At 41.0% G+C, this 24,177-nt stretch overlaps 1 protein-coding gene across 1 annotated transcript; it reads left to right on the top strand.

Moving 5' to 3' along the window:
• Nucleotides 1–673: 673 nt before the first annotated feature.
• Nucleotides 674–22,992, top strand: LOC140937474 (uncharacterized). Its single transcript, XM_073387042.1, has 19 exons — nucleotides 674–922; nucleotides 1,607–1,679; nucleotides 6,325–6,593; nucleotides 7,318–7,554; nucleotides 8,090–8,659; nucleotides 9,337–9,564; nucleotides 9,995–10,259; nucleotides 10,791–12,139; nucleotides 12,731–12,819; nucleotides 13,471–13,670; nucleotides 14,220–14,331; nucleotides 15,262–15,515; nucleotides 16,406–16,475; nucleotides 16,919–16,991; nucleotides 17,369–17,594; nucleotides 17,755–18,325; nucleotides 18,984–19,131; nucleotides 19,657–19,754; nucleotides 19,971–22,992. Exons 1-19 carry the CDS (start codon nucleotides 865–867, stop codon nucleotides 21,276–21,278), a joined length of 6,198 nt encoding a protein of 2,065 aa, XP_073243143.1. The 5' UTR covers nucleotides 674–864; the 3' UTR covers nucleotides 21,279–22,992.
• The last annotated feature ends 1,185 nt before the right edge of the window (nucleotides 22,993–24,177 follow it).

Here is a 24,177-nt window from a genome sequence, read left to right on the forward strand (position 1 = left end):
AAAACAGCGCTTTCCGCTTCACTTTAGATGCCTTATCTCACCGTGGGAAAAATAAGGTCGCTTTAAATTTCGAAAGTTGCTATGGAAACCCTCTGAAAGGCACTTCACAGAAGTGAAACCTTACTTTAAGGCAGTTTTTTAAAATTTAAGAAAACTATTTGAAAAGTATAGTTTATGAATGGAGAATGAAGACTTTTTACAAAAAAGGGAGCATTACTGAAGAACGATTGTTACTTCGGGTTCGTCTGCAGGTCACGCGTTAACTACTGTTTTGACATTTCGACATGATTTTGTTCGAAAAGTGTTTATTGCCCTGTAAATGCAATCATTAATGTGTCAAACAAATCAAATAACCTGAATAAGTAGGTCGCTGAAGGTAGAATGTGGCTTTTTCGCTTTGTTGCAACCACCTGACTACAAAACGTCGTAACTTGCACGTCCTTTGCGATTTTCCCACGTTTTGTAATCCCTGCAAGTGAAAAGAAAACCTTGGCCTACCCGTTGATGCTGACTAATTAGACAGGGACAATTACGGCTCTCTTGCCAGGCCGTGACGACACAAAACGCACGGCACTCAAGCCGATTTTCAAAGGCGGAGCCGGTTCATTGGTCAAACAGCAACGGGGCTCCGTGATTGGACAATCTCGCCACAAAGGAAGGAGAGCGCGGCGCTTGTCAGTGGAAATTTGGTCGGCGCTAACATTGCATATGCAAATGTATCTGTTGGAGACCACTTGGGAGTTGAAGTCAGTGAAACTCTACTCCGGTTGTGGGAACACTGTGCTTTTCACGGATTGATGTCGAGTTGCCCAACGATGCTCAAAACTTGATCCAACTTTACGGGAACTGAACAGCAAGTTCACTATGAAGGGCTTTGCGATCGCCATTGCTTTGGGCTTGTTCATTCCGATAGTCCTTTCTGGTAAGTTGTTTTTCGAGATGCGTGTTCTGGGCCATATTACAACCGTCAAACAAACTGGATGGCACTCTGGATAAATGCTTCTCGAACTCAGTTCATTGGACTCCTGGCTCGTCTCTGCGGAAAGCTCGCTTCGAATGTGGAAATCTTCGGCTTTGACAGAAGTTTGATTGCAGCTTAAAGAAGGAATCTAGTGCTTAATTGAAAAGACGGTTGAATTCATTCCGTGGGGCGCACATCATTGTGTCTAACTGCGGCTATATTTACACCTCTCGTTGATAATTACGTCGGTCGATTCCACGCAAATCTTGCTCCGATCGAACGCCATCATTCAAGTTGAGAAATGCTAGAATACTACTGGTTAAGGATCGGAGCATTAAGTTTAATAGTTTGACAGAAATCGACCGTTGGTAGTTCTTATTTATAGGTCAACTTATACCACAGTGTGTAAGTGGACTCCTTGTGGAATTCACTCGCTGAATTAAGTTTCGCAAATATGCGGCCACGAAAGTTGGCTTCGTTTGTTGCGAGTTGTTCATTTGGGGCTCAAGAGATAGGAAACGTATCGAACAGCGTACAAGAACAGCTGTCCCTTTGCAGCTTGTAAAGTCGAGAGTATTGTTTAAGATTCCACCTGGCTTTGACGGCTTTTGGGTTCAACTTCGTGCTTTTGTTTGTCTCTTACAGCTTCCACGTGTACTCCTGATTACTGCAAAAACGGTGGAACTTGCTCCCTTTTTAGAGGACAAGCTAACTGCACGTAAGTACCGACAGTTCCGTAGACTAACCCAGCTATAAACTAGCGCTTTTAATTCTCTTGGAATTCCAGATGATGCTTTCGGCACGTGAATTCCTACCTGCATGGTTTCCTTACTAGTTGACAGAGCGATGTTTGTTTAAGAAGACAGCAATGCGTGTCTAGTAATCTCATCGAAAGCTTATTTTACATTTAGTTATCTTTTCACGGGGATTTTTAGCTTTATTTCGTCATATTTCAAACTGAATCGTAACACATGCTTCGCGCGTTCGAAATCTGAAAGACTAGAATGGACATCCATTTGGTAAATAATAGCTTATAAAAAACCGCAATTTTATACGCAGTGGAGAGCGTGATTTAATTTCATCCTGTTGGCTCCAATCATAGCCAGTTTTTGTCAACCAAAATCCTCTTTAAATCAAAATCTAAAAGGTTGGATGCTTTCGTGTAGCGTAATTTTGACAGAAGCTGCATATTTTCTCGTTGCAATCAAAATTACGGTTAATTTAACTATCCGCGCTTTAATGACACATGTTATGTGGGTTACTCTTAACAGTTACGAGTCGCAAACATCATGCATTATTAAGAAAGCTTAGCAGATGTTTTTATTCAACATAAAAGTGTCCTCAATAAACTCGCTTTAAAAGTGAACTTAATAATGATGATTTATTGCAAGTTGGTGTTGAAAAGTTTCCTCCACATTCTGACGTTTGTTTCGCGTTTGAGGCGAGCGAGTGTAGTTTTCGCGTCGACACGTTTTGAAATGCTTGGTCCTAATTAACAGTGCTTTTATATTGATAAACTTTCAAAACTTCAGCTTAACAACTCTAAGTTAGTTACAAGGTGAAACAAAGGGTTATTTAGAAGCACGCCAACCGATTTCCGAAGCGTCAAGATTTGTGTTGTTGTTCGTTTGAAAACGTTTGCGTTTGTGGAAATGGGCCAGTCAAACAGCTCTACCCGTTCTTATCATAGTGGCAGAAATGGTCTCTGTGGGGATTAAGATCCGGAATAAAATTCTATAGATTATTGAGTTCAAAATTGCTGCTTCCCAATCTCTATTAGTCGCCACAATAGCATAAAATTTTTCAAAACAATGGTTCCCCGGCCGCCAAAAAGAGACTCGACACATGATCAACTTAGCCCTTTATGGTTAAATAATTCACTGCGGAAACTTTTGCAAGAAAAATAGTAACTCGAGATTGTCTAATTCTTTCTTGGATTATTGTTTTTCTTCTTTTCATCACTTGCCTGTTTGTCTCGCCTGACATTAATTCTTTATTTACGAAAACGACATTTCTGCGCGAGTTTTATTGGCTTTTTTGAATAATCTTTATTTACTTAAGTTTCTTTCATCCGAAGAATGTTTCTCTTATTTGCCAATTTAGGAAAACAAGTTCCTGGCAATACTTTCGTACTGAAATGCACCAAGTTACGCATTTGTACGAGTGTGTAAAAGTGTTAAAAAAAACGTTTGCGTAATTATTCGCCTTTCGGTTGCCTTTGTAAATCTTTACGATCTATGGTGTATTACACTAAAACACAGTTCAAACAAAATGCTGTCACAATATCAATCTGCAAAGGTTGTCATTCTTTCGGAACGACGCTTTCAGTTTCATTCTCTTGAAAAGGGAGTCGAAAAAAAAGTTTTGAACACTTCCGTTGGTCTTAAAGGCGAAAGCGCAAGTGGTGGCCGCGGTGTAAGATTTTTTTTTTGAAATACGGTGCTAAAATTAAACTAATAAAATTTTCATCCAAGTGTCTTCCAGGTCGAAAGTAGCTTTGCCTAGAGTAATAACAAGCATTTGGGCACAGACATAATTGTGTTATCGCAAATGTTAATTGTGCCTTTTAATCAAATTAGACTTGAAAGAAAGAATGGATGCCTAATTTGAAAATTTGCTTCAAATCTGTCAGCTTCTTGAGGAAGTAGACATGTTGTTTTCTTACAGATTTTTGCTAGCAACTTCAAGTTGCTTCTGCCAGGAGACTGGTCATGTGCGCTTATTTGTTTCCTTTGCTTGAAACAAGTAAGAAGGGAATGAAATTTAAGACTACCCGGAGCTTGAATGAGGTTTCGCATTGTCATACCCATTGTTCGGTCAGCATGAAACATGTGGATTTCATAAGAAGCAGCTGTACTTATCGGACTGGCATAGAGAATGTTTTTCATTGGAGGAAATTAATTTGAAAATCGACAAAATCAATCGCAGCTTTTTCTCCACTTTCCTGCTGAAGTTAACGTTGCAGAGGTCTGCATGTAGGTTTTTTAGGCAGAATTATGACTGTTCTTTAATGATATTGGGCCACACTTGGGAACAGAAAAGCATATTATTTCATGTTTTATTCATAATAATGTGACCTCAAATAGCTTTGTAGTGATGTGAGTACTGGGTGGACATGTTTGGGATTAGCAAATTAAAAGTGATAGTGTTAAATAGCGATTAACCGATTGTCTAGAAACCCAAATTTTAGTTCTAAAGTTTGTGTATACTGAAATCTTCTAAGAATTGACCTTGACGTATACTTGTGTGCTGTTATGCAAAGAAAAATAATTATTTTATTCATACACAAGGTAATTGTGAATGTTTTTTGTTAACCCACTAGCACATTTAAGACCACTCATGTATATTTCCTCCTCTTGGCAATTCTCTTTCCAAAGTTGCCTTTTCATGAAATAAATTTAATGAAAAAATTAATCACTTTTGTTGCCATGTTCCTCTTTTTAGGGTGTTTTTTTTCCAATGATATGCAAAAGAGACTTTCGCATTCTTTTGAAGGGTGTTGCACCTCAGTGCTCAGGAATGTCATACATTGTATTTTATTTATTTTATAGTTTATTTTAGCTTCTTGTGTTTTACTTTCAACAGGTACTCAAAATTCCCTTATTATTCACAGAAAAGTTTTCTTTGCTTTTCTTTTTTGTTTTTCATTTTTTGCACCACAGTGCTCAGGAATTTTCATATTTTATTTATTTTATAGTTTATTTAAAGCTTCTCCTGTTTTACTTTTGACCGGACAGGTACTCGAAATCCCTGTTTGATTTACAGAAAATTTTCCTTTTTTTCTTTTTTGGGTTTGCCCGAGAAATGAAATGTTTTGTTTGAACTTGATTTTCTACAACCATTTCATTTTCAAATTTATCAATGTAAATTAAATCTTTTTTTTTGCAAGCTTCAGTTAGCAGCTATTTAACTATTCATCAATGTTTTTATGTACTTGTGAGTGATTACCGTATTATTAATTTTATTTCACAGCATGGGCAAATTTCATACTGTGAAATGTCAGTGACGAATTTTAGCAGATCATGGTTGTTTGTGATTGTTCATTTGCATCTTGTAAATGTTTTTTTTACCTAAGCTGAACTTTTTTGGGTTTAGCATGTGTTTTAAGCTGAAGAAAAAATTGTCTTAATCAGTACTAATTATAAATTGCATTCATTTGCAGTTAAGAAATCTCTTATTTTTATAAAGCATAATAACATTTTCCTTGAACAGTATTGTTTTGAATTTATGGCATAATTGGTTGATGGGCAATTTTGACACAGACAAAAGTTTTTGAAGTGTGCTAGGGAGTCATTTTAACCAATTATAAGTGCTGTTGTTGTTCTGTAATTTAAACCAAAAGAGATGGCTGGTGTTCATAATACATGTACATGAGCAAATAGTAAGGTGTACAGTGGAACTACATGTAACCATTATTCTCACTCATCCCAGTCGTTTAAAAGAAGAAGTGTTTCAGTTTTTGTCAACAATATATTATTTATTTTTCAAATATCACTTTAACACACAATACGTTGTTTTTAAAAATGTTTACTTCAATATGTGTTGAAAAGAATCAAGATGAGAAGAAATGTGTTTTGTTTTTGATGGTTGACAGCAGTGTGAGAGGGATACAGGATAAGTAAGAAGATTTGTAAAAACAAGTCTTTTCATTAGGCTGGAATTTCTTGGAATTAGATTTTTTCGATAACTTGAATTGTCATTTACTTCAAATTTAGAGCAGTCTCAAAACAACGACTGAATTTTTTAAATCAGTGAAGCATTGGTTGTAGTTTAGATTCCAAAACATGGTTTCTTTTCTCCTTTCATTTTTTAAAGTGTTTTTGAAGTTACATAAAGGCCGCTATTGTTGAATGTTTCCAAGTTCTCCTCTTAGTTTTTCATGAGACCCATTCGAGCATGTCACGCAAAGTTTTAGCACAAAAATGGGGGCAAATTACACAACACTTGAAAATTGACAGTTAGTACGCAGCTCTTAAAAATCTCTAATTTCATTGGTTCTCCGTAACACTCAGCTCCATTGTTTTAGGGCTAGAGTCATTGTTATTTTTCTATGTCTATTGTTTTTACAGCCAATACTGTGAGGCCTTGTAAAGAGCTGTGTGGCACCCCAAAATTGATGCCTACTAAAAGATCAGCAGATGCTACCCAATGTTTTCAACCATTTCAACCAGGGACTGAGTTGGTTGAAAAAGTTGATCAACCAAACCAACCAAAAACGGTTTTTCCCAAAAGAACGCGAAAAAACCCAACCAACCCAACCAACCAAAAATGGTTGGTCCCAATAGAACACGACCACAGTATACTAAGTCTTAAACAGGTCATATTATTAAATGTATTGAATTTTTTGCTGCTTATTTTTTCAGTTGTCCTGCAAATTTCACTGGGCGCAGATGTGATGCCGATGTTGATGAGTGTGTAGTGGCCAATCCTTGTCTCAATGGAGCAACATGTTTAAACGTTGTTGGTTCTTATCAATGCCGCTGTATTAATGGGTGGGAGGGAAAAGATTGTGCCATCAATACAGATGATTGTGAATTGTCATCGCCGACAGATCCCCCTAGGTGCCAGAATCATGGACAGTGTATCGACAGAGTGGGGAAATATGATTGTGATTGTACCCCTGGATATGTAGGTGAGCTCTCAAAAGTAAACCTTTACGTGTTTGCTCATACTATGCTGATCAATACTTACAGTATTTAAATAAGGTAAAAGTTGTTAACACACCTACAGTATGTACAGCTGTAGCCATTTTCATGTACGGTTTTTCTAGTATACATGTAAGTGCGTACATTAAATACCAACTGAACCAATCACAACTCAAAAATGTTGGAACTAATCAACACCAATCCCAGAGATGCCAACCTCCCGAGATCTAAAATCTGGATTTGGTCTATTTTGCACCAACCCTCCCCACCCCCTCTCCCACAAAATGACCCAGCCACCAAAATATGACATGGGAATGGCTTAGGACATTATATGAAGTCTTACATGCAGTACAGCTGTACATACTATCAAAATTCGCTTTCATCATTTTAATGATGAAAAAAATCTTTGTTAGTGACTACTAATGAAATGCAAAAATGTCCCAGAAACAGTACAATGAGTAAAAAAGATCAAATTTTGAGAAAAAATGGGCTAAATGTTAAACTAAAGCACAGAAAAGTTTAAAAGTCTACTTATTGTACTTAACCTGGAAGATTTGGTGACTCTTATGGGAGAGCAGGAGATCAGTGCTGTATTTTGGAGAGTTGGCATATATGCAACCCTGAATTGAGCTTGTGGTTGCTTTGTCATCAAGGCTTTGCTCTAAAAAAAAGAGGGTTCATGAAATAATTTTCTTTTTTGCTGCTTTTCAGGTCCAATTTGTCAGCACATTGATCAGTGTTATCGTAATCCATGTCAAAATAATGGAACATGTTCTACAGATGCTTTTGGAAATTTTAGTTGTCACTGTAGCCCTGGGTGGATTGGAAAAACTTGCAATACAGATGTAGACGAGTGCTCTAAAAGCATCCGCTCACCATGTGATCATGGTGGTACATGTGTTAACACTCCTGGATCATTTAGCTGCAGTTGTATCCCTGGTTACACAGGTACATAAGTGCTATGCCATACGACCTTTCTTATCCAACTGCACTAAATAATGTACAGTTGAACTCTCCTGTAAGTGGCCAACCAAAATGTTAAAACTTAATGGTCGCATGGGAGGTAGTCCCGATACAGCTACTTAATGGTAGATAATTTATTGCATGTTATTTGTAAGTTATGATATGTGTAACTCCATGTTGTGAGAGTACAAGGGTGTAGTATTTAACGGTTAATGACTGGTCCCAAGGGAAAGAGTTATTTTAGTTTTGAAAGAAACTAAATGTTTTCCAAGTTAGACATTGAGGTGTTAGCAGAACAGGATTAACAAGTTCCTTAGTTATTTGCCCAGAAAGAAAACCTACTTTTCCCACATGACCAGACAAGGCTTTTTTGAGCCCTTTTGCTGTTATTAAACTTCAAAATGTACTCTGCCAGGAACACATTAGTACCTAACAGGTAACTACATGTATATATACCAGTTTACTTATATTAAGAGGTCGTCAACTCTTTCTACACTGTATGTTTTTTTCCTTTTAACAGGTGAGCGCTGTGAGCTTTTAATCAATGAATGTGGTTCTAGTCCTTGCCAAAATGGTGCCACGTGCGTCGATTTCGTCAATAAGTTTCTATGTCTCTGCAATCCTGGTTGGACAGGCACAGTTTGTGACCAAGATATAAATGAATGTGCTAGCACTCCTTGCCAAAATGGTGGACAGTGTTCTGACTACCATAATGGATACAATTGCAGATGCCTGCCCGGCTTTATTGGTAAAAACTGTGAGACAGACTTTGATGACTGTCAATCAAACCCGTGTCATAATGGTGCTACATGTGTTGATGGCCAAGGTGGATATACATGCAATTGTAGTAGAGGCTACGCTGGAAATAATTGTGTGGTTGATATTGATGAGTGTGGATCGTCTCCTTGTCAGCACTATGGGACATGTGTGGATGGAATTGATGATTATAACTGCACATGTCTTCAAGGATTTACTGGAAAAAATTGTGAGTTAGATTTAGATGAATGTGGCAGCAATCCTTGCTTGAATGGTGGAACATGTCAAGACCTTGCTAACGGATTCAAATGTATTTGTCCTGTTGGTACAAGTGGTAAGGATGACTTCAGACCTTAAGTCTTTTATTTTTATAAAAGGTGTCCTGAACCCAAAAATATTGTGGTGCATTTGTACATGTACATTATAATTCATTCTTAGTTAAAAATTGCAAAATATTTTTCTTCAGGTGATCTGAGATTTTTTATGCGTGATTGTACATGTAAACACAATTTTCATTGACCCTGGAATTTTAGTTTTAAAGAGCAAAAGACGCAAAATGCAAGACTCACCAAGAAGTTGAAAACAGATCTGAGACTTTGTGGCAAACCATTCAACACTTGGGTTGAAAAGAAACAGAAAAAATAATTGTGATGACCTTGATTGGATCTGATCCAAATTTCTACCTACATTTTATCATTGATTGAGGCCCTGCCAGGGTAAATTCTGACAAGTAACGTGACCCAAAAAGTTGCGACAGCACGTAAAATGAAATCGCGACACGAGACAACCTCCCTCGGCCAAATTGCGACAGTGACGGCAAAGCCGACAATAAGCGACAATTAGCATTTAAAAGCACCGAGACAAGACGTTTTAAAATTCAGACAGGCGACATGGGACCCCCCTTGGCAGGGCCTCTTGATTGCCCCTATAAGTACATTCAGATGATCAATGTGGTCAATTTATAGTGTTTGCCATGCTTACCTGTAATTCACATTTGCATTGCTTTTTTAGGTCCAACATGTACAGATAGCATCAATGACTGTTCAGGAGTGGTTTGCAAGAATGGTGGCACATGCATTGATGGTCTAAACACTTACTACTGCAGCTGCCATCCGGGTTTTCATGGACGGCACTGTGATTATAACCATGATGAATGTGGTTCATCACCTTGCCAGAATGGAGGCACTTGTACTGATGGCGTTGCTCAGTATCACTGTCACTGCCAATTTGGATATACAGGTTTGTTTCAGCCTTTACATGCTTGAATAATCATTTGATTTCCTGGCAACAGTTTGGAGTTGGCAAAGGCATTTTTGAACAATGCACTTCAACAGGAAGTAGACTCTCTGCATTCTTGGGCAGTGGTTTTGCCCAAATTTACCGCCAGATTGTCTCTGTAATAATAAAGACACTTAGCAATGCCAATTTGGAAGCTTCAAGGCATATTTAAAGGGGAAAGGCCCCAAGTCTGGTTGCTGAGCATCAGTCGCTCAAAAATGCCTATGCTGAAGCTCCCTATTGTCTATTAAGGAAAGCCTGTTTTACATTACATGAAGCTTTGTACCATACCCACTTATTTGCATACACAGTTTCCAAAGTTGTAAATAAATAAATCCACTTCAATGGAAAACAAATTTTGGATATTGAATGTTATCCTATTTCAATTTAGGTACAAGCTGTGAAACTAGGATAGACAATTGCTTGGGAAATGAGTGCAAGAATGGTGCGACTTGTGTCTCACAACAGACTGGCTACTCGTGTAGTTGTAGCGCAGGGTTTAGTGGACAGTTGTGTGAGATTGACATCGATGAATGTTCTACTAACCCATGTAAACATGGACAGTGCACTGATGGCATCAACAAGTACATGTGTAGCTGTTATGCTGGTTACACCGGTGCAAACTGCTCGATTAATATTAATGACTGCGAGACCAGGTGAGTACTTTGTCTTTGTTCAGTCAGAGGGGATCAAAGATACAACTCTGGCAAAACGTGTGAGACATGTATAAATCACAAAAATGCTGTATTTCCTTGGCAGTATTACTTTTGGTGTGATCTGTGGTGTGAGTCGTTGAGTCATTCAATTTCATGTTTGTTTCCTGTTGTTGTGGGAGATACAATCAGGCATTCCCTGCTGTGTCTGGAGTGGATATTGTTCAGTTTCTTTCAATCATTTAATGTCTTTTATATTGATGTTTCACTGTTTTCACACATTCTGCAACAGTTGACTATACAGTCTCAGTCAAAACTGGGGGACACTTTACTGTCTTCTTGTGCTCCCAATGTTGGTGTTCAAGATTTTGGTGAGTTAACTGCTATAAACAACATTGGGAGGACACGGAGACATGCCAGAAGTAAAAAAAAAACAGTTTTTCGGTGGAAGTGTCCTAACTTTTTTCGTCTGATATATAGCAACATGACATGTGTGCATGTAGTAAAAAGTTTCTCTTTTGTCTCTTTACACAGCCCTTGTTTACATGGATCGACGTGTGTGGACGAAGTGAATGACTTCCTTTGCAAATGTTCACCTGGATTTTCTGGACGGAGATGCGAGAACCATATTGATGAGTGCACACCATCACCCTGCAAAAATGGAGCCACGTGTGTTGATGAGATTGCATCTTACAACTGCTACTGTCCCCCTGGTTACACTGGTGTAAACTGTGAAAGTATTATTAATTGGTGCGATAATACTCCGTGTGTAAACGGGGGTACGTGCAGGCAAACTGGGATCAATTTTCGCTGTGAATGTCTGCCAGGATTCAAAGGTGTCATCTGTGATGTTGAAGAGATAACTTGTGCGCAAGCGGTGACAAAGTCTGGTGGGAGCGATGTTTGCAAGAATGGCGGCACTTGCGTAGATCTAAGCAACGTACAGTCATGCAATTGTCCACCTGGGTTTGCCGGGAGCTATTGTGAAGTCAATATTAATGATTGCGCCAGTGGTCCTTGTAAACATGGCGCTAATTGCATCGATGGAGTTGCAAACTACACATGCAATTGCATAGGAGGTTTCACCGGAAGAAATTGTGATATAAATATAGATGACTGCGCAGGGGACCCATGCAGAAATGGAGGCACATGCACTGATTTAGTGGATGGTTTCATCTGCACATGTCCCGTGGGATATGTTGGTACTAGATGTGAAAAGAACCCTAATGACTGCTTCTCTACAGCATGCTTTAATGGCGGATTTTGCCGTGACGGGCTTCGGAGTTTCTCTTGTAACTGCCCAGCTGGATATTCTGGCCTACGTTGTGAAAACGATATCGACGAATGCGCTCCCAACCCATGTTCTCCTCTAGGTTCTGAGAGGTGCTTTAACCTGGTGAATGACTACCAGTGCAAGTGTAAAAATGGATTTTTGGGCAAGAACTGCAGCACCAACATCAATGAGTGTTTGTCTAGCCCCTGTCAGAATGGGGGCGAGTGCAAGGATGGTGCCGGTAGACACATTTGCCTTTGTCCACATCGATTTTCAGGGTTAAACTGTGAGCGTCCTGTCTCTAGCTGCGCACATGATCCTTGCCTTAATAGCGGTACATGTGTAACTCGAGGAGATGGCAATTATTCGTGCTCTTGCATGCCTGGTGTTGTCGGAAACCAGTGCAACTGGAACATAGACGATTGCCTTTCTGTACCGTGCCAAAATGGTGCAACGTGTATTGATGGATTTAATTCGTATACTTGCAAGTGTCCTGTGGGGTTTACTGGCCGAAACTGCGAGAACGATATAAATGAGTGCCAGAGCAATCCTTGTTTACACGGAGGAACATGTCAAGACCAGAAGGGCTTCTACACATGCAAATGTACAGGTCAGGCTTTCTTTATATCATTATTAACTACTGTACATGTACGTCTGCCATTATTCCTAAACAAAACCACAGTTTAGCGCGTAAAAGATCATCGCAGTTATGTAGGCAATTTAAGCAGTTGTGAAAAGAAAGCCTGAAGGAAAGGAAAAGAAAAGACGAACAATCCCTTGTTATCGTGTTCAAATTTGCCCATCCGTGGCTTCGTTTTCTTATTTTCTAAACCGTCCCTTAATGTTCTTAGCGAAACAATGTTCAGGCGCGGATCTAGGGGGAGGGTGCAGGGGGAGCGCACGCCCCCCCCCCCCCCCCCCCCCCCCGCTGAGATGATCTGCGGTTTTCTAATACAACTGGTATTCTGCAAAAAAAAAGCTATGTGGTTTATTGGTGTTGAAGTAGAGCAAGAGACGGGTCCACCCCCTCCTAAAAAAAATCCTGGATCCGCCCCTGATGTTGTAACGCTGTGTTGCATGAAAATGGTCGTTGCGAATCGTCCCGTGTAGCATCACCTTTAGTATGTACAAGGTATTTCTCTCAGTGTTCAAGGTTTCTGTTTTGTGGCTTTAACCGTACTGTTTCCCTTTTACACTGTAGATGCATACACAGGTAACTATTGCGAAGAAAAAGTCGGCTGCCCTCATGATGACTGTGCACAAAAATTTCGTGATAACGAAGTTTGCAAGGTAACTAATTATCATTATTTCAGTAGTTAAAGACACCAAAGTTATTCTGCATAATTTATGCCTTACAAAAGAAAACTTATGTCCATAGCGATGCTCTTCTCTATACAAATATTTCTACGCTGCCACCATGCGATAATAATTATTACTTACATTTATATAAAGCTTTATCCATATCTGAAGTCAAATTAAGCCCACTGGTTTTCATGTGATCGGTACAATTGCTCGACCTTTTTCAGGTAGAACTGAAGTCCATCTTCAATTTTTTCCGTCTTCGATCGCAGCAATCATGTTGAAAATAGTTTAATTTTTTTGTAAATAAAAATTATCTAATATTATTCACTGTGAGAAACTTTTTCTTGACTCGAGACGAATTCGAATCATTTTTGTACCAGATTCGTTTTGCCGTTTACACAACGGAGATGCTCGATTCCAAAACAAGAACTTTCCGCTTTGGTCGCTTGTTTGGCGATTTTGAATCCATTGTCTAATGTGAATGTTATTCCAAGATTTACTGATGTTTGTAAACGCGAATCTGAATACTCTGCTTGTGATAATTCCAAAAACATGCATGAACCCAGAAACATTTCTTCTTGTGTCAACCTTGCCTAGGTGTGTTTGCTGCTCACATTAATTTGATTTTATCCACAATAGAAAAAATGCAATAACCACGCGTGCAACTATGACGGTACTGTGTGTTCTCTGGGGACTGAGCCGTGGGCGAACTGCAGTACAATGACGACAAGTGGACCCTGCTACAAGGTTTTCAAGGATGGCAAATGTAATCCTGAGTGTAATACCGAACAATGCCTCTTTGATGGCTTTGACTGCAAATCACCTAAAGGCAAATGCGAGTAAGATGAATTTGTGAAATGCACATGATTTACTGTTTACTAGTCTCCTTGGCAACCGCTCGGGCTGGCGTCACGTAGTGCTCCTCACTTGGTGCTGCGCGGTTTTATAGTAAGGAGCTTTTGCAACGGCGACGGCAACGAGAGCGTCAAAAAAGCAATAGGTGTTAGGGTGTATTTAAGTAGAACAACAACTTTGCGCGTGCATCACTTCTTTTTTCGTACATTTCTTTGCCGCCACTGGACGACTACGCAACGACGTGAAAATGTCTCATTGCACGTTTTAAGGAGGACGTACTGTAAAGCAACGACGAACCATTATTTTTTAGTTCTGGTCGCAGTTGTTAAAAGGTGGATAGCGCCATCCACTGGATAAATCTCGATTTAGTGGGTAACGCAATTTTTTTTATAATACGTATTCGCTGGATAGTGAGTTATCCGGTTGATAGCGCTATCCAATGTTTAAACAACCGGGGCCTGGTGTATAAAAACTCTTTAACTGGTTTTACACTAGGACTAAGACGTAACTGATGACCCGAATTTGTTTTCCAGGACTGATGATTACTGCAAACCTCGCTTTGAAAACGCGGAATGCGATACTATATGCAACACTGAGGAATGTTTGAGGGATGGTTTGGACTGCGAAACATCAAAGCCAAAGCCGGTGAGTGAAATCCCGTAGGAACCACGCTTTCAAACCGATCAATAGCGTAATGGGCTGGGTATATTTATACGACTATCCTAGTGCAAACGAGTGGAAAAACGATGTTGCGCGTTTTACCAACCCCATCAGACCTGTCCTGCAACAAATAAGGTTGTTATCAGGTTTGAACGCGGTTAGTTAAACGCACAACATCGCTTTTCAACTCGTTGTGCAGCAATGTTGCAAAACAAGTTGCACGTTTTTGTTGCCCGTAAAACCGAAGCTTGTGTGGTATTTGTCCCTTATTTTGCGAGGTGATGTCCCCGAACTGGTCCAAGAGATCCAGGGCCTCTCTTCTTCAGCGGACGGGAAGTGGAGAGACACTGGGAACGATTTCGGGGGAAGGTTGAGATAAAAAGGCCATTTCCGAGTTCCAGGAAATCTCACTTTCAAAACGAGGCTAAGTGCGAAACATTTGCTGTGAAAATGAGTTTTATTTGCGTCATAATTAAAAATCATTTTCATATCAATGGCTTCGCACTTAGCCTCGCTTTGAAAGTGAGATTTTTTGGAACTCGGAAACGGCCTATTGATCTAGTTACCACAAACCTGTGCGAAAAACGGTTTTCAGTTTCTTGGAGTTATTGACCGTAAAAGCAGGTAGCGGCGAAACGCTTTTGTTGGTCTTTTCACTTCCTATCTATAGGACAATGCCGAGATCGCCCTTCCGAAAAACAAAAAGTTGTTTGGAAAAACTAAAAACCCGAAGAGAAAGATCCAAAAACGTCGACCTTTTTTTTCTTGAGTTTTCGATTATCCGATGTGTTCGAAAAAGATTATAAATAGCATGGGGTGCAATATTAGCTTAGGCCCTGATAATTCATTCACCTTATGTGTTATGTACGTCAGTGTTACCGGTAACGGCTCTAACTTTTCCTTTTTCTTTGTTAGGGCAAAGGAACGCTAATTCTTGTACTGCTAGTGTCGCCAGAGAAGTTCATGAATGGCTCAAGAATTTTCACGAGAGCGCTCTCTGCAGTTTTGGAAACCATCTTGTTTATTAAGGAGAGTAACGATGGCGAGCAAATGATCTTTCCGTATATTTTCTCCGAAGGGCCTCCAGTGCCTATTTCGCGGAGGTCAGTGGCAAACTTACAGAGAGGGACGAGTCATATCATTGTGCGACGAGCATTGTCCGGCAAAGGGTTAGTATGGATTTCTTCACCTTATAAACTCCACTTTTAAACACCATCCTGTTCTAATAGGCCCCCTTTATAAATAAAGCGCCCGAGAAAGTTTTGCTTTTATGAGTCTTAATCAAGCGACAGAAATTTTCACCTCGCGAGCACTTTTCAAGGTGCTGTTTGTACTCACTTACAAAATCATTCAACCTCTTCTTTTTGCCAGAGGAGGGGACTTAATTAACTCATTGCTTTTCGCGAAATTAAATAAGCCACCTCTTTTTTAATCTCTTTTATACCTACCTGTATCAACTATAAAACTAGTCCTTGGTGATATGTGTAGAAAATTTGCTGTAGCGACTCCATTCGCCACTTAATAAGGGCAGTGGGGCCCGTCTCTCGAAAGTCCCGATAATTAACGGGCCCGTAAAGCTGTTGTTGTTTACATGCAAGACGGAGGTTTCAATAGTTTTGCATCTAACATGATAAAACTATCAGTTAATGAAACAGCATGGAGTAGTTTGCTAGCCAGAACCCGCGCTCTTATTCTTTATATTTCGATTTGAAAATTTGATTTCGGGCCCGAAACCTTGCCGGGGCTTTCGAGAAACGGGTCCCTGGAGCCGAAATGCGGCCCCCAAGTGTCTCTGGATCTTCACTGAAGACACCCCGGTCAGCTATTGGCCAATTCCTTAGTAACAGTCCCAGAACAGTTTCCCGCTCGTTTCTGAAGTGGCGAATTAGAAGCCGAACACTGGAAACTATATTCTATCGCTCGACTGGAAGACGACTCGTGTGGTGTGTGGTGTGGTTTTTCTTGTGCAGCTGTTCATTTTCATTTTCTCTTCGCCCTCTTAAGAGTTTAAAGTTTTAATTGCTTGTACTAACTTCGACCGTTTCTCGTTTCCTTTCAGAACGGAGGTTCACTATTTAATCGACACGAGGGGATGCGATGGCAGTGCGTGTATTACTGACGCAGCTTATGTAAGTCGGACAACGCTTTTGTCTTGTTCGTTAAATTTGCAGCCTTTTTAACCGTTCCAGGATTAAATCAGTTGGTAGAGCGCTTGACTGTAGAGTGGCAGGTCGCGGGTTCGATTCTCTGGGCCGGACCAATACTCGGGGTCTTAGTGAATAACCGAGAAATGAAGGTACTGCCATTGCCTGGCAAACGACTAGACCTTTGCGTGGCTCGTGTCCAGTCCAGTCTCCAGTAGGAGTAAAATGCCTTTTCTACGTGCATTGACTCGGAAAGCCGAAATCTATATTGTCAGCTCTGTCCCCTATATGGCATTGAGGAGAATTTTCTTTCTCTATTTTCTCTATTTCCACGAGCTATATTTTTGACTATTTGAAAAGTCTTTTTTATGATGACAAATTACATATGGGTCTCTTCTAAAGGTTAAATTTTGTGGCTTTATTTGTAGGGTGCAAAATATCTCGGTGCACTGCAGTCTTCCAATAAACTGGATTTACCCTACAATTTACATCAAGTACGAGGTAAGTATTCCAAATTATAGCAAAATAAACACAGAGACTGGCATTTTGTTAGAACACTTAGCCTTCCTGTTAGAAAATCGGTCGCATTCGAGTTTTTGACTATTAATTTTCCTGGGCTCACGCAAGTATAATACAAAGGCGACACAATTTCGCTGTCACTCTGGTTATTTTTTCTGCCTTGCGAAAAACGCATCCTTTTCTAGAAGTGAAAACCATCTTGGCGTTTCCAAGAAACGTTGTGATCGTACTATGGCAAAGTGCCAAGTGACTCTTTGATGTGGTACTGGGGAAGAACGAAGACTCGACTTTCAAGTTCACAACTGTCGACTTTAGTTTGACTGACATTGTAATAATTGCTATCTTCTTTGTGTCTTAAGTTGAGGAACCCACGGTGAACCCACCAACCCCGTCCCCTTCCACTGGTTTGTCGCCATTGTATATTGCTATTCTCTGTGTGGGCATTCCTCTGTTCGTTGTTGGAGTATTAGCCGGCGCCAAAAGGGTATATGCCAAACTGTGGGTTCCAGAAGGATTCGTCGGACGCGGACCTCGGAGGCAGCCCTCTACAAGACGTGAACCAGTCGGGCAAGAAGTCTCATTGAAGTAAGTGGTTTTATTTCCGTCGAAGGAAATAAGGGAAATAAATATTATTGTTGTCGTTGTTAAGTGAACTGTGCTGAATTTTCATCTCCTATGTAGTGAATTCATTTGCATGTCACGGTATACTTTGTAAATTCGCCCTCTTAACTGATTTGTTTTTCAGTCAAATGAGGAAGAGCTCGTCTGAAATTGAAGAAGGTACTTCTGCTAGCGGCGAAAGCAGCCGTTCAGACCTGACGCCTCCCAGGGAAGCTAAGCGAGTCAAACTGGACGATAAACACAACGGAGAAGATTCGCGTAAGTGGACCTCCCTGCACCACCAGGCCGCAGACGTGACCGTTAGAAACTGCTCCCTGGCTCTAACCCCTCCTCAGCAAGGCAACGGAGAGAGGGGAGCTACGGCCATTGATGTTGATGCCAGAGGCCCTGGTGGAATGACCGCACTGCATTTGGCCGCATGCCGTGGAATTTATGGTGACGGAAGTAGCCTGGATGATGATAAAGACAGTGACGATAGCGGAGGCGCTATGGTTTCGGACTTGCTTTCTCTTGGAGCGAGCTACAATTCAAAGACTGATCTGGAAGAGACGCCATTGCATCTTGCTGCAAGGCACTCTAGAGCTGATGTAGCTAAGCGTCTACTTGACTCGGGTGCTGATGCTAATGCGAGGGACCGTCTCAACCGTACGCCTCTGCATCTTGCCATTGGCGCTGATGCTCAGGGTGTATTCCAGGTAAATAACAGTGATATTTTACAGTTTTGCGAATCTGGGGCAGTAAAAAGTTGTCCGATTTCTGTGATCCCTTTGTTGTCTTATCAATAATCTATGAACAAGGAGAATATTCCATGCAGTGCATTTATCGTAAAAGATTGAACCCTGTGTCCCCCAGCAGTGCAGTACTTCGCGTCAGAATTCATGAAAATGCAAAACACCGGCAATCAACTCAGCAGTACATTAGCAAGCTGCTTAGGCTGCCTGGTTGGCGCAGAAAAGGAAGCGGGAGGGGGGAGGCCGGGAGAGGAACAAAACTAACTCTAACTTTTCCCTTGCGCGCTTCCTCCCCCCCCCCCCCCCCCCCTTCCCTTTTTTGTTTTGGCTCTTGCTACGCAGGCTACATTGTGTGTGTTCATTTGACTGGCTACATGATGGGTGTTCATCAACAAACTGACAAACAGAATCTCGAGAGTTATTGTGTGGGGGAATGATCCCTTTTCGTGACACGCACAACCTAATCTTTGAGGCGTGCACACACCGCAGTTTTTTGAACATGCGCCCGAGTAACATGTCCAGTACAACCTGTAAGACCTTTGGCGCCCTGTGATGCCAACCGAATACATGCAATTTAAATTCACATCGGAGCTAAATCAGTTTTTCAATCCTCTACATTCAGAGATTGCTCATGAACCGTGCGACTGACTTAGAGGCCAGAATGGACGACGGAACAACACCATTGATACTTGCAGCGCGGCACGATCTACCGGACTTAGTGCGTCATCTTATCAAGGCGGGAGTCAAAGTAAACAGTGCCGATAATCAAGGTAAGCTTGGATGAATATATTTCTCTCTTTGTCGACCCAACTTTAAACTGTTTCTTTGACGTTCGTGGTAATATACCCTTTCACAGGTTTTTTTAACTTTTGAGTAATTTCTATGACATTGTTAGCGAAGATCAGTTAACACTGCTGGAAAGAACGCCATAAAATCAGTTAAGCTGCCAAGATTAAGAGTGATTTATGGCAAACTAACGGATGTATAACTATCCGCAAAGTCTCAGAATTTTACACTAACAGACGATTGTGTGCTGGGGGCAAGTTCGTGACTCCCACCATACAAAAATCTCAAAAATTATGCGTCTTTGTGGAGCAATATATCTTCGCTCTCTTTGGACGTATCAACCCTAAACCTGGTAATGTAACTGATTTTAGGGCGGTATTTCCGGTAGTTTCGATGGATAATCACTTGTTAGCCTTGATCAAAACTTGAAGAAAACCGTGGAAGGGTTCATTCAAATCCATACTCCTTTATTAAGCAAACTCAAATGCTCATTCCGTTGCTGTTGACAGGTAAAACTGCACTACATTGGGCAGCCTCGGTCAATAGCTTGGAGGTGACGAAAGAGCTGCTAAGAAATGGTGCCAAGAAAGATGCTCAGGACGAAAAGGTAACTCAGAGATTGAATATGTGCTTTATAGAACAAAATGTCGCTTTCAAGTTCTTCGAGAAACAAATTTGAGTACAACCTGGGGAATGATTTACTCAGAAAAAGCACTTCCATGACGAATTCGCGCGGAAACGCTTGATGCGCAGGCTAAATGTAATGTCAGTATGCAAAGTGTTAACAACAAAGACTGATTTTAATTTCCGTGTTCGTTATTAGGGTCAAACGCCGTTATTCCTGGGTTGTAGAGAAGGAAGCATTCAAACAGTGCGTTATCTGCTTGTAAACTATGCAAACCGCAAACTCGCCGATAGCATGGACATGACACCGGAAGATATCGCCAAACTGAGACACCATCATGACATTGTGGAGTTGCTTACGGACTGGTCGCTGGGTTGTAACTCACCTAAAGCTGTTCCCGCTCCTACGTCACCCCCCGAGGGGCAAAAATCCCCGCTAGCTAACATGGCATCTCCTCCGGCCACCTCTCCGCCTACCGTGGAAATTCACGGTGGCGGCGGGCCCGCGATAATGCAGCATTTCTCGGCGGCTCGTCCCAAAACAAACGCTGTGAACAGACCAAGACCTGTCACCGGAAGTAGTAATAATAACAACACGAAACGGAAGCGGAAGAAAGCACGGCCTGACGAGGAACAATACCCGGTGATAAGCACGGTACCGTCGCTTTCACCAACTGCAACGTTATCGCCAACAGCTAATAATGTAACAGCTGTATCTTCGTGCGCCACCGGGCAGACGTTTTCACCTAACTGCATGCAAATCGCAAACGGACTTTCTCCCCTCGGGAGTGCGGGTATTTCCCCCGCAGATTCCACGACGTTGTCGCCGTTGCAGCCTCCGGACTCTCTGGAGCAACAACCGCCGTCACCTTTAGAAATTCTCTCCCCGGAAGATCTGGCTGGTTTGGAAGACGTTGGGATCGACTGCTTGGATGAGCTCGATTTTGATACTCTTAGTCCCCCAACAGATATGCCGATTGATTTTCCACCCACAACAACTATTGGACATTTGGGTCTGAATGACCACATTGTACCCACAACGTCTGACTGTATGTACATACCAAATGCGCCTACTGTCAGGCGGTCGGACCCTCTGGAAGGTCAAAGACTTTATTCTGTGCATAGCACACCGGACTTGCATTGTGGAGGTCTTCAACACCACGATTCTCGGCCCATTGTATTCAATGGAAGAACTTGTCACTCCGCGCAAAAGGCCTCGATTGCGACGCCTTCCCTGCTGGCCTCGTACCAGGCCATAACGAACTCCAATATGTATCCGTCAAGTGGAGGCGGCGTCATGCCATTAAGAAAAGACTTTCACAATAACGACTATATGATGCAGCAGCCATTGCAATTACAAAACCAACTCGTTCTTGGACACATACCGATTACCGCCTTTGATAACCGCTACGAATGCGTCTCGCCGCAAAAGATCGTGTCTTTCCCCACCCCGTCCCCGGACTCGCCGGGGCAGTGGTCGTCCTCATCTTCATCCTCATCTTGCTAGTCAATCGCCGTGTGCAGTTTGCATGTTGTCATGGAGACTGGACTCTCGCCTTCCCCATTGAGAGTCATGTGAGCTGTACGTTTATCCTCCATCGATCATCGCTGGGCCATGCGCAGTCCTGTTATTATTTTATTTGGATGAGCCTTAACTTCGTAAAAGCGTTTTTATTTATTTTGCCGTCACGAATTTTGTTGCTGGCGACAGATTAAGTAGGTGGTATAGTAAGGATCCAATAACCCTGAACGAGCTACGGCGTTCTCACAGATCACTTTTAATTGTTAGGTCGATTTTCCTACTTTTGGCTATCAAAAAAGTCTTAAATTTAGGCTACAAAAGCTAGAGACTAGAAAATGGTATACGTGATGTTTTAATATCTACGTTTACTTTTTTTCATTATCATACTGTGGATGCGCACACATATGCGACGGAGCTTCCATTTTGCGGGAGAAGGTACTTCAAAATGATGCTTAAAATAAATTAGTCTGTAAAAACGCTGTTGCATAAGCTGAGTTGCGCGCTCCGGGTTAAATAGCCTCCTGGTACAATCCGAACAAATGAAATACCTGAATGGGACAATATTCAATGTTCCTCTGTGACAGGACATGTGAATTATCCATACCGTTCTGAAAATACCGACTACACAATTTGTTTGATCCGTGCGTCATAGGGCTGTATATGGCTATATTTAAAAAATACACTAGCGTCCTACGCGAATCACAATATGCATGCATTATAACGATTCCGTAGCCAATCAGAAGCCAGGGAAAACGTCCAGGAAACCTTGTGTAAGACGCAAAGAGTTGGTTTCCTGGAGTTTATCCTCGCGTTTGATTGGATAAGTATTATCTACTAAGCACATTTCCGGTACTCGTTTTGTACTTTTATACGGTATGTTTATAGTATAGTAAATTGTTAAACTGTGCTGATCAACCATTACTTACCCCGTGTTACTTAAAATTGTGTTACGGTCACAGGTATTGTGTTTTGCCTACCTACCTACCTCTTATGCGTATTGTATACTTACGTTAGTATTAGCGGGTTTTTATTTATTCAAAAGAAACACAAAAGGCTCATTCTATTTGCAGGGTTAGTTATACGCGGTAAATTCCGCAGGGGAGGGTAGAGGGGAAGCGGGGAGTAATATTCATAGTTTAGTTACGGTAAACGCCTTCTTTTCAAAAGGTGCCTTGAGTTTTGCAGTAAAAAGCGAACTTTTACGTTTTAGACAAGGTATTCTTTCATTTAAGAAGTAATTCGAAGTGGCGATAATGCTGCGTTAGTCTTTTTAAAGTCCACCAACAAGAGGTTGAGTCGAAACCCTGTTTTTTCTAGAATTGTAATTGATTTTTAGACAGATAATTCAACAAGTTCAAGTTGAACAGACAGAGCTATAGAAAAGTTTAATATATTTTTAAGATGTAATTAGCAATACTTGCAACACTGTAAATACATTTTTGTATAATATTGAAAACATGTATAACATTTTCTTTCCTTCGCATTCACATTATAAATAACACCGGTATCATAGATTGGCAAACTACCCCTTAGGGGGTTTCATATCGGTTTTTGCGGTTGCTATAGACTATGAAACTCCAATGTAATCGTATTATTTTTATAACTTTTCTCTGGACTTCATTAGGTAACTGTGCAGTTATAACGATAACAAAGTATTTTGGGATGGAAAAAAATAATAAACCTTGAGTTGCAATAGAAATAGTTGTAGTGTTTTCTCTGCGCACGAAAGGGGGTCGTTTATTTCCACGCTTCACGCTTTGGAACAGAGTCCGTAGAAGTGTGTATACTTTTGAAATACCATTTTGTCCGAAACCTCAAGCTGAGTCGGGTTACAGAAGATTGCGGGTCAATTATCGAGGTACACAGCACGCAATATTGATTACGTTACTTAATATGAATAGCTTATTATTTTGCTGATTAAGTTGGCCATGATATAAAATTTATAAGTACCTGTTTAAAGGTCTTTTGATGAGTTTTGTTGCAACCGAGAAGAAAATATCTCGGATTAAAACGACCAAACGATGAACAACACTTTAGTACTCATGTTTTTTAACAGACAGCGAAACAAAAGAAATTGAATGAGTTTGTAAATATTGACGGTTTGAGTGGCCTCGTGGCGTTAAAACCCGTGGGAAAAACGTATTTTGCACCTTCCCACACACTCCGCTTCTCGTGCTCTATTGTGCAGTGCATCTGGCCCGTAGCCAATCACCGAGCAGTATTGCCCTTGGGTCGTGCCGCACGTGCTCTCCAACAGGGAATGATTCGAAAATCTGTCGATTTCTTTGTCATGGAACTAGTTGGGAAATGAGAATCGCTGCTGCGGCAAGCCGCGTAGAGCGTAATTCACAGTTACAAGGGTTATTTAGTGGGCGATAAATCTGTAATTGTCTTTCTGAAAAATCTGTTTGCCGCATGGGACAAGCTCGATTGATGCGCAGAAAACCGGAACAGGAGTATTAAAAAAGAGCGTTTTATACAAGACTGCTCAATCATCTGGAATTGAAATGGTGTGTCACCCAAGGTTGAATAGGTTTAGACTTCAGTTTTCCAGCGCCTGTTTTCTGTTTTCTGGACGTGTGGACGGTTTTTATCATACAAGAAATGTGCGTGTTTTAAAAAAGTACATGCGGAGGTGAATATTGGTCCGTATTTCATGGGCGTGACCTATGTCATTCTTTAAATAGCTTTGTTTTTGTCGAGTCAGTTGGCGGATGACTGGGACTTAACGAGCCGTTAGCTGACGTTGTTTGCTGGTTGTCAATTTGTTTGCAGGCTTGGTACGTCAGTCTTTCAAAGTCTGGCTAGCTTTACCATGGTTAACTATTGTTAGAAGTGCTGTCAAAGAGATTAAAACCTCTCCGATTTGTCAGACTGAACAAAA

The sequence above is a fragment of the Porites lutea genome, chromosome 5, assembly GCF_958299795.1.
Source record: "Porites lutea chromosome 5, jaPorLute2.1, whole genome shotgun sequence".
Taxonomy (NCBI): domain Eukaryota; kingdom Metazoa; phylum Cnidaria; class Anthozoa; order Scleractinia; family Poritidae; genus Porites; species Porites lutea.

What these genes read in the sequence shown, in the direction of transcription:
- LOC140937474 (XM_073387042.1), top strand. Translation starts at nt 865, where the DNA reads ATGAAGGGCTTTGCGATCGCCATTGCTTTGGGCTTGTTCATTCCGATA. An exon ending in ATTAATGACTGCGAGACCAG is followed by an intron (nt 10,260 to 10,790) that starts GTGAGTACTTTG and finishes CTCTTTACACAG; the next exon opens with CCCTTGTTTACATGGATCGA. An exon ending in GTATTACTGACGCAGCTTAT is followed by an intron (nt 16,476 to 16,918) that starts GTAAGTCGGACA and finishes CTTTATTTGTAG; the next exon opens with GGTGCAAAATATCTCGGTGC.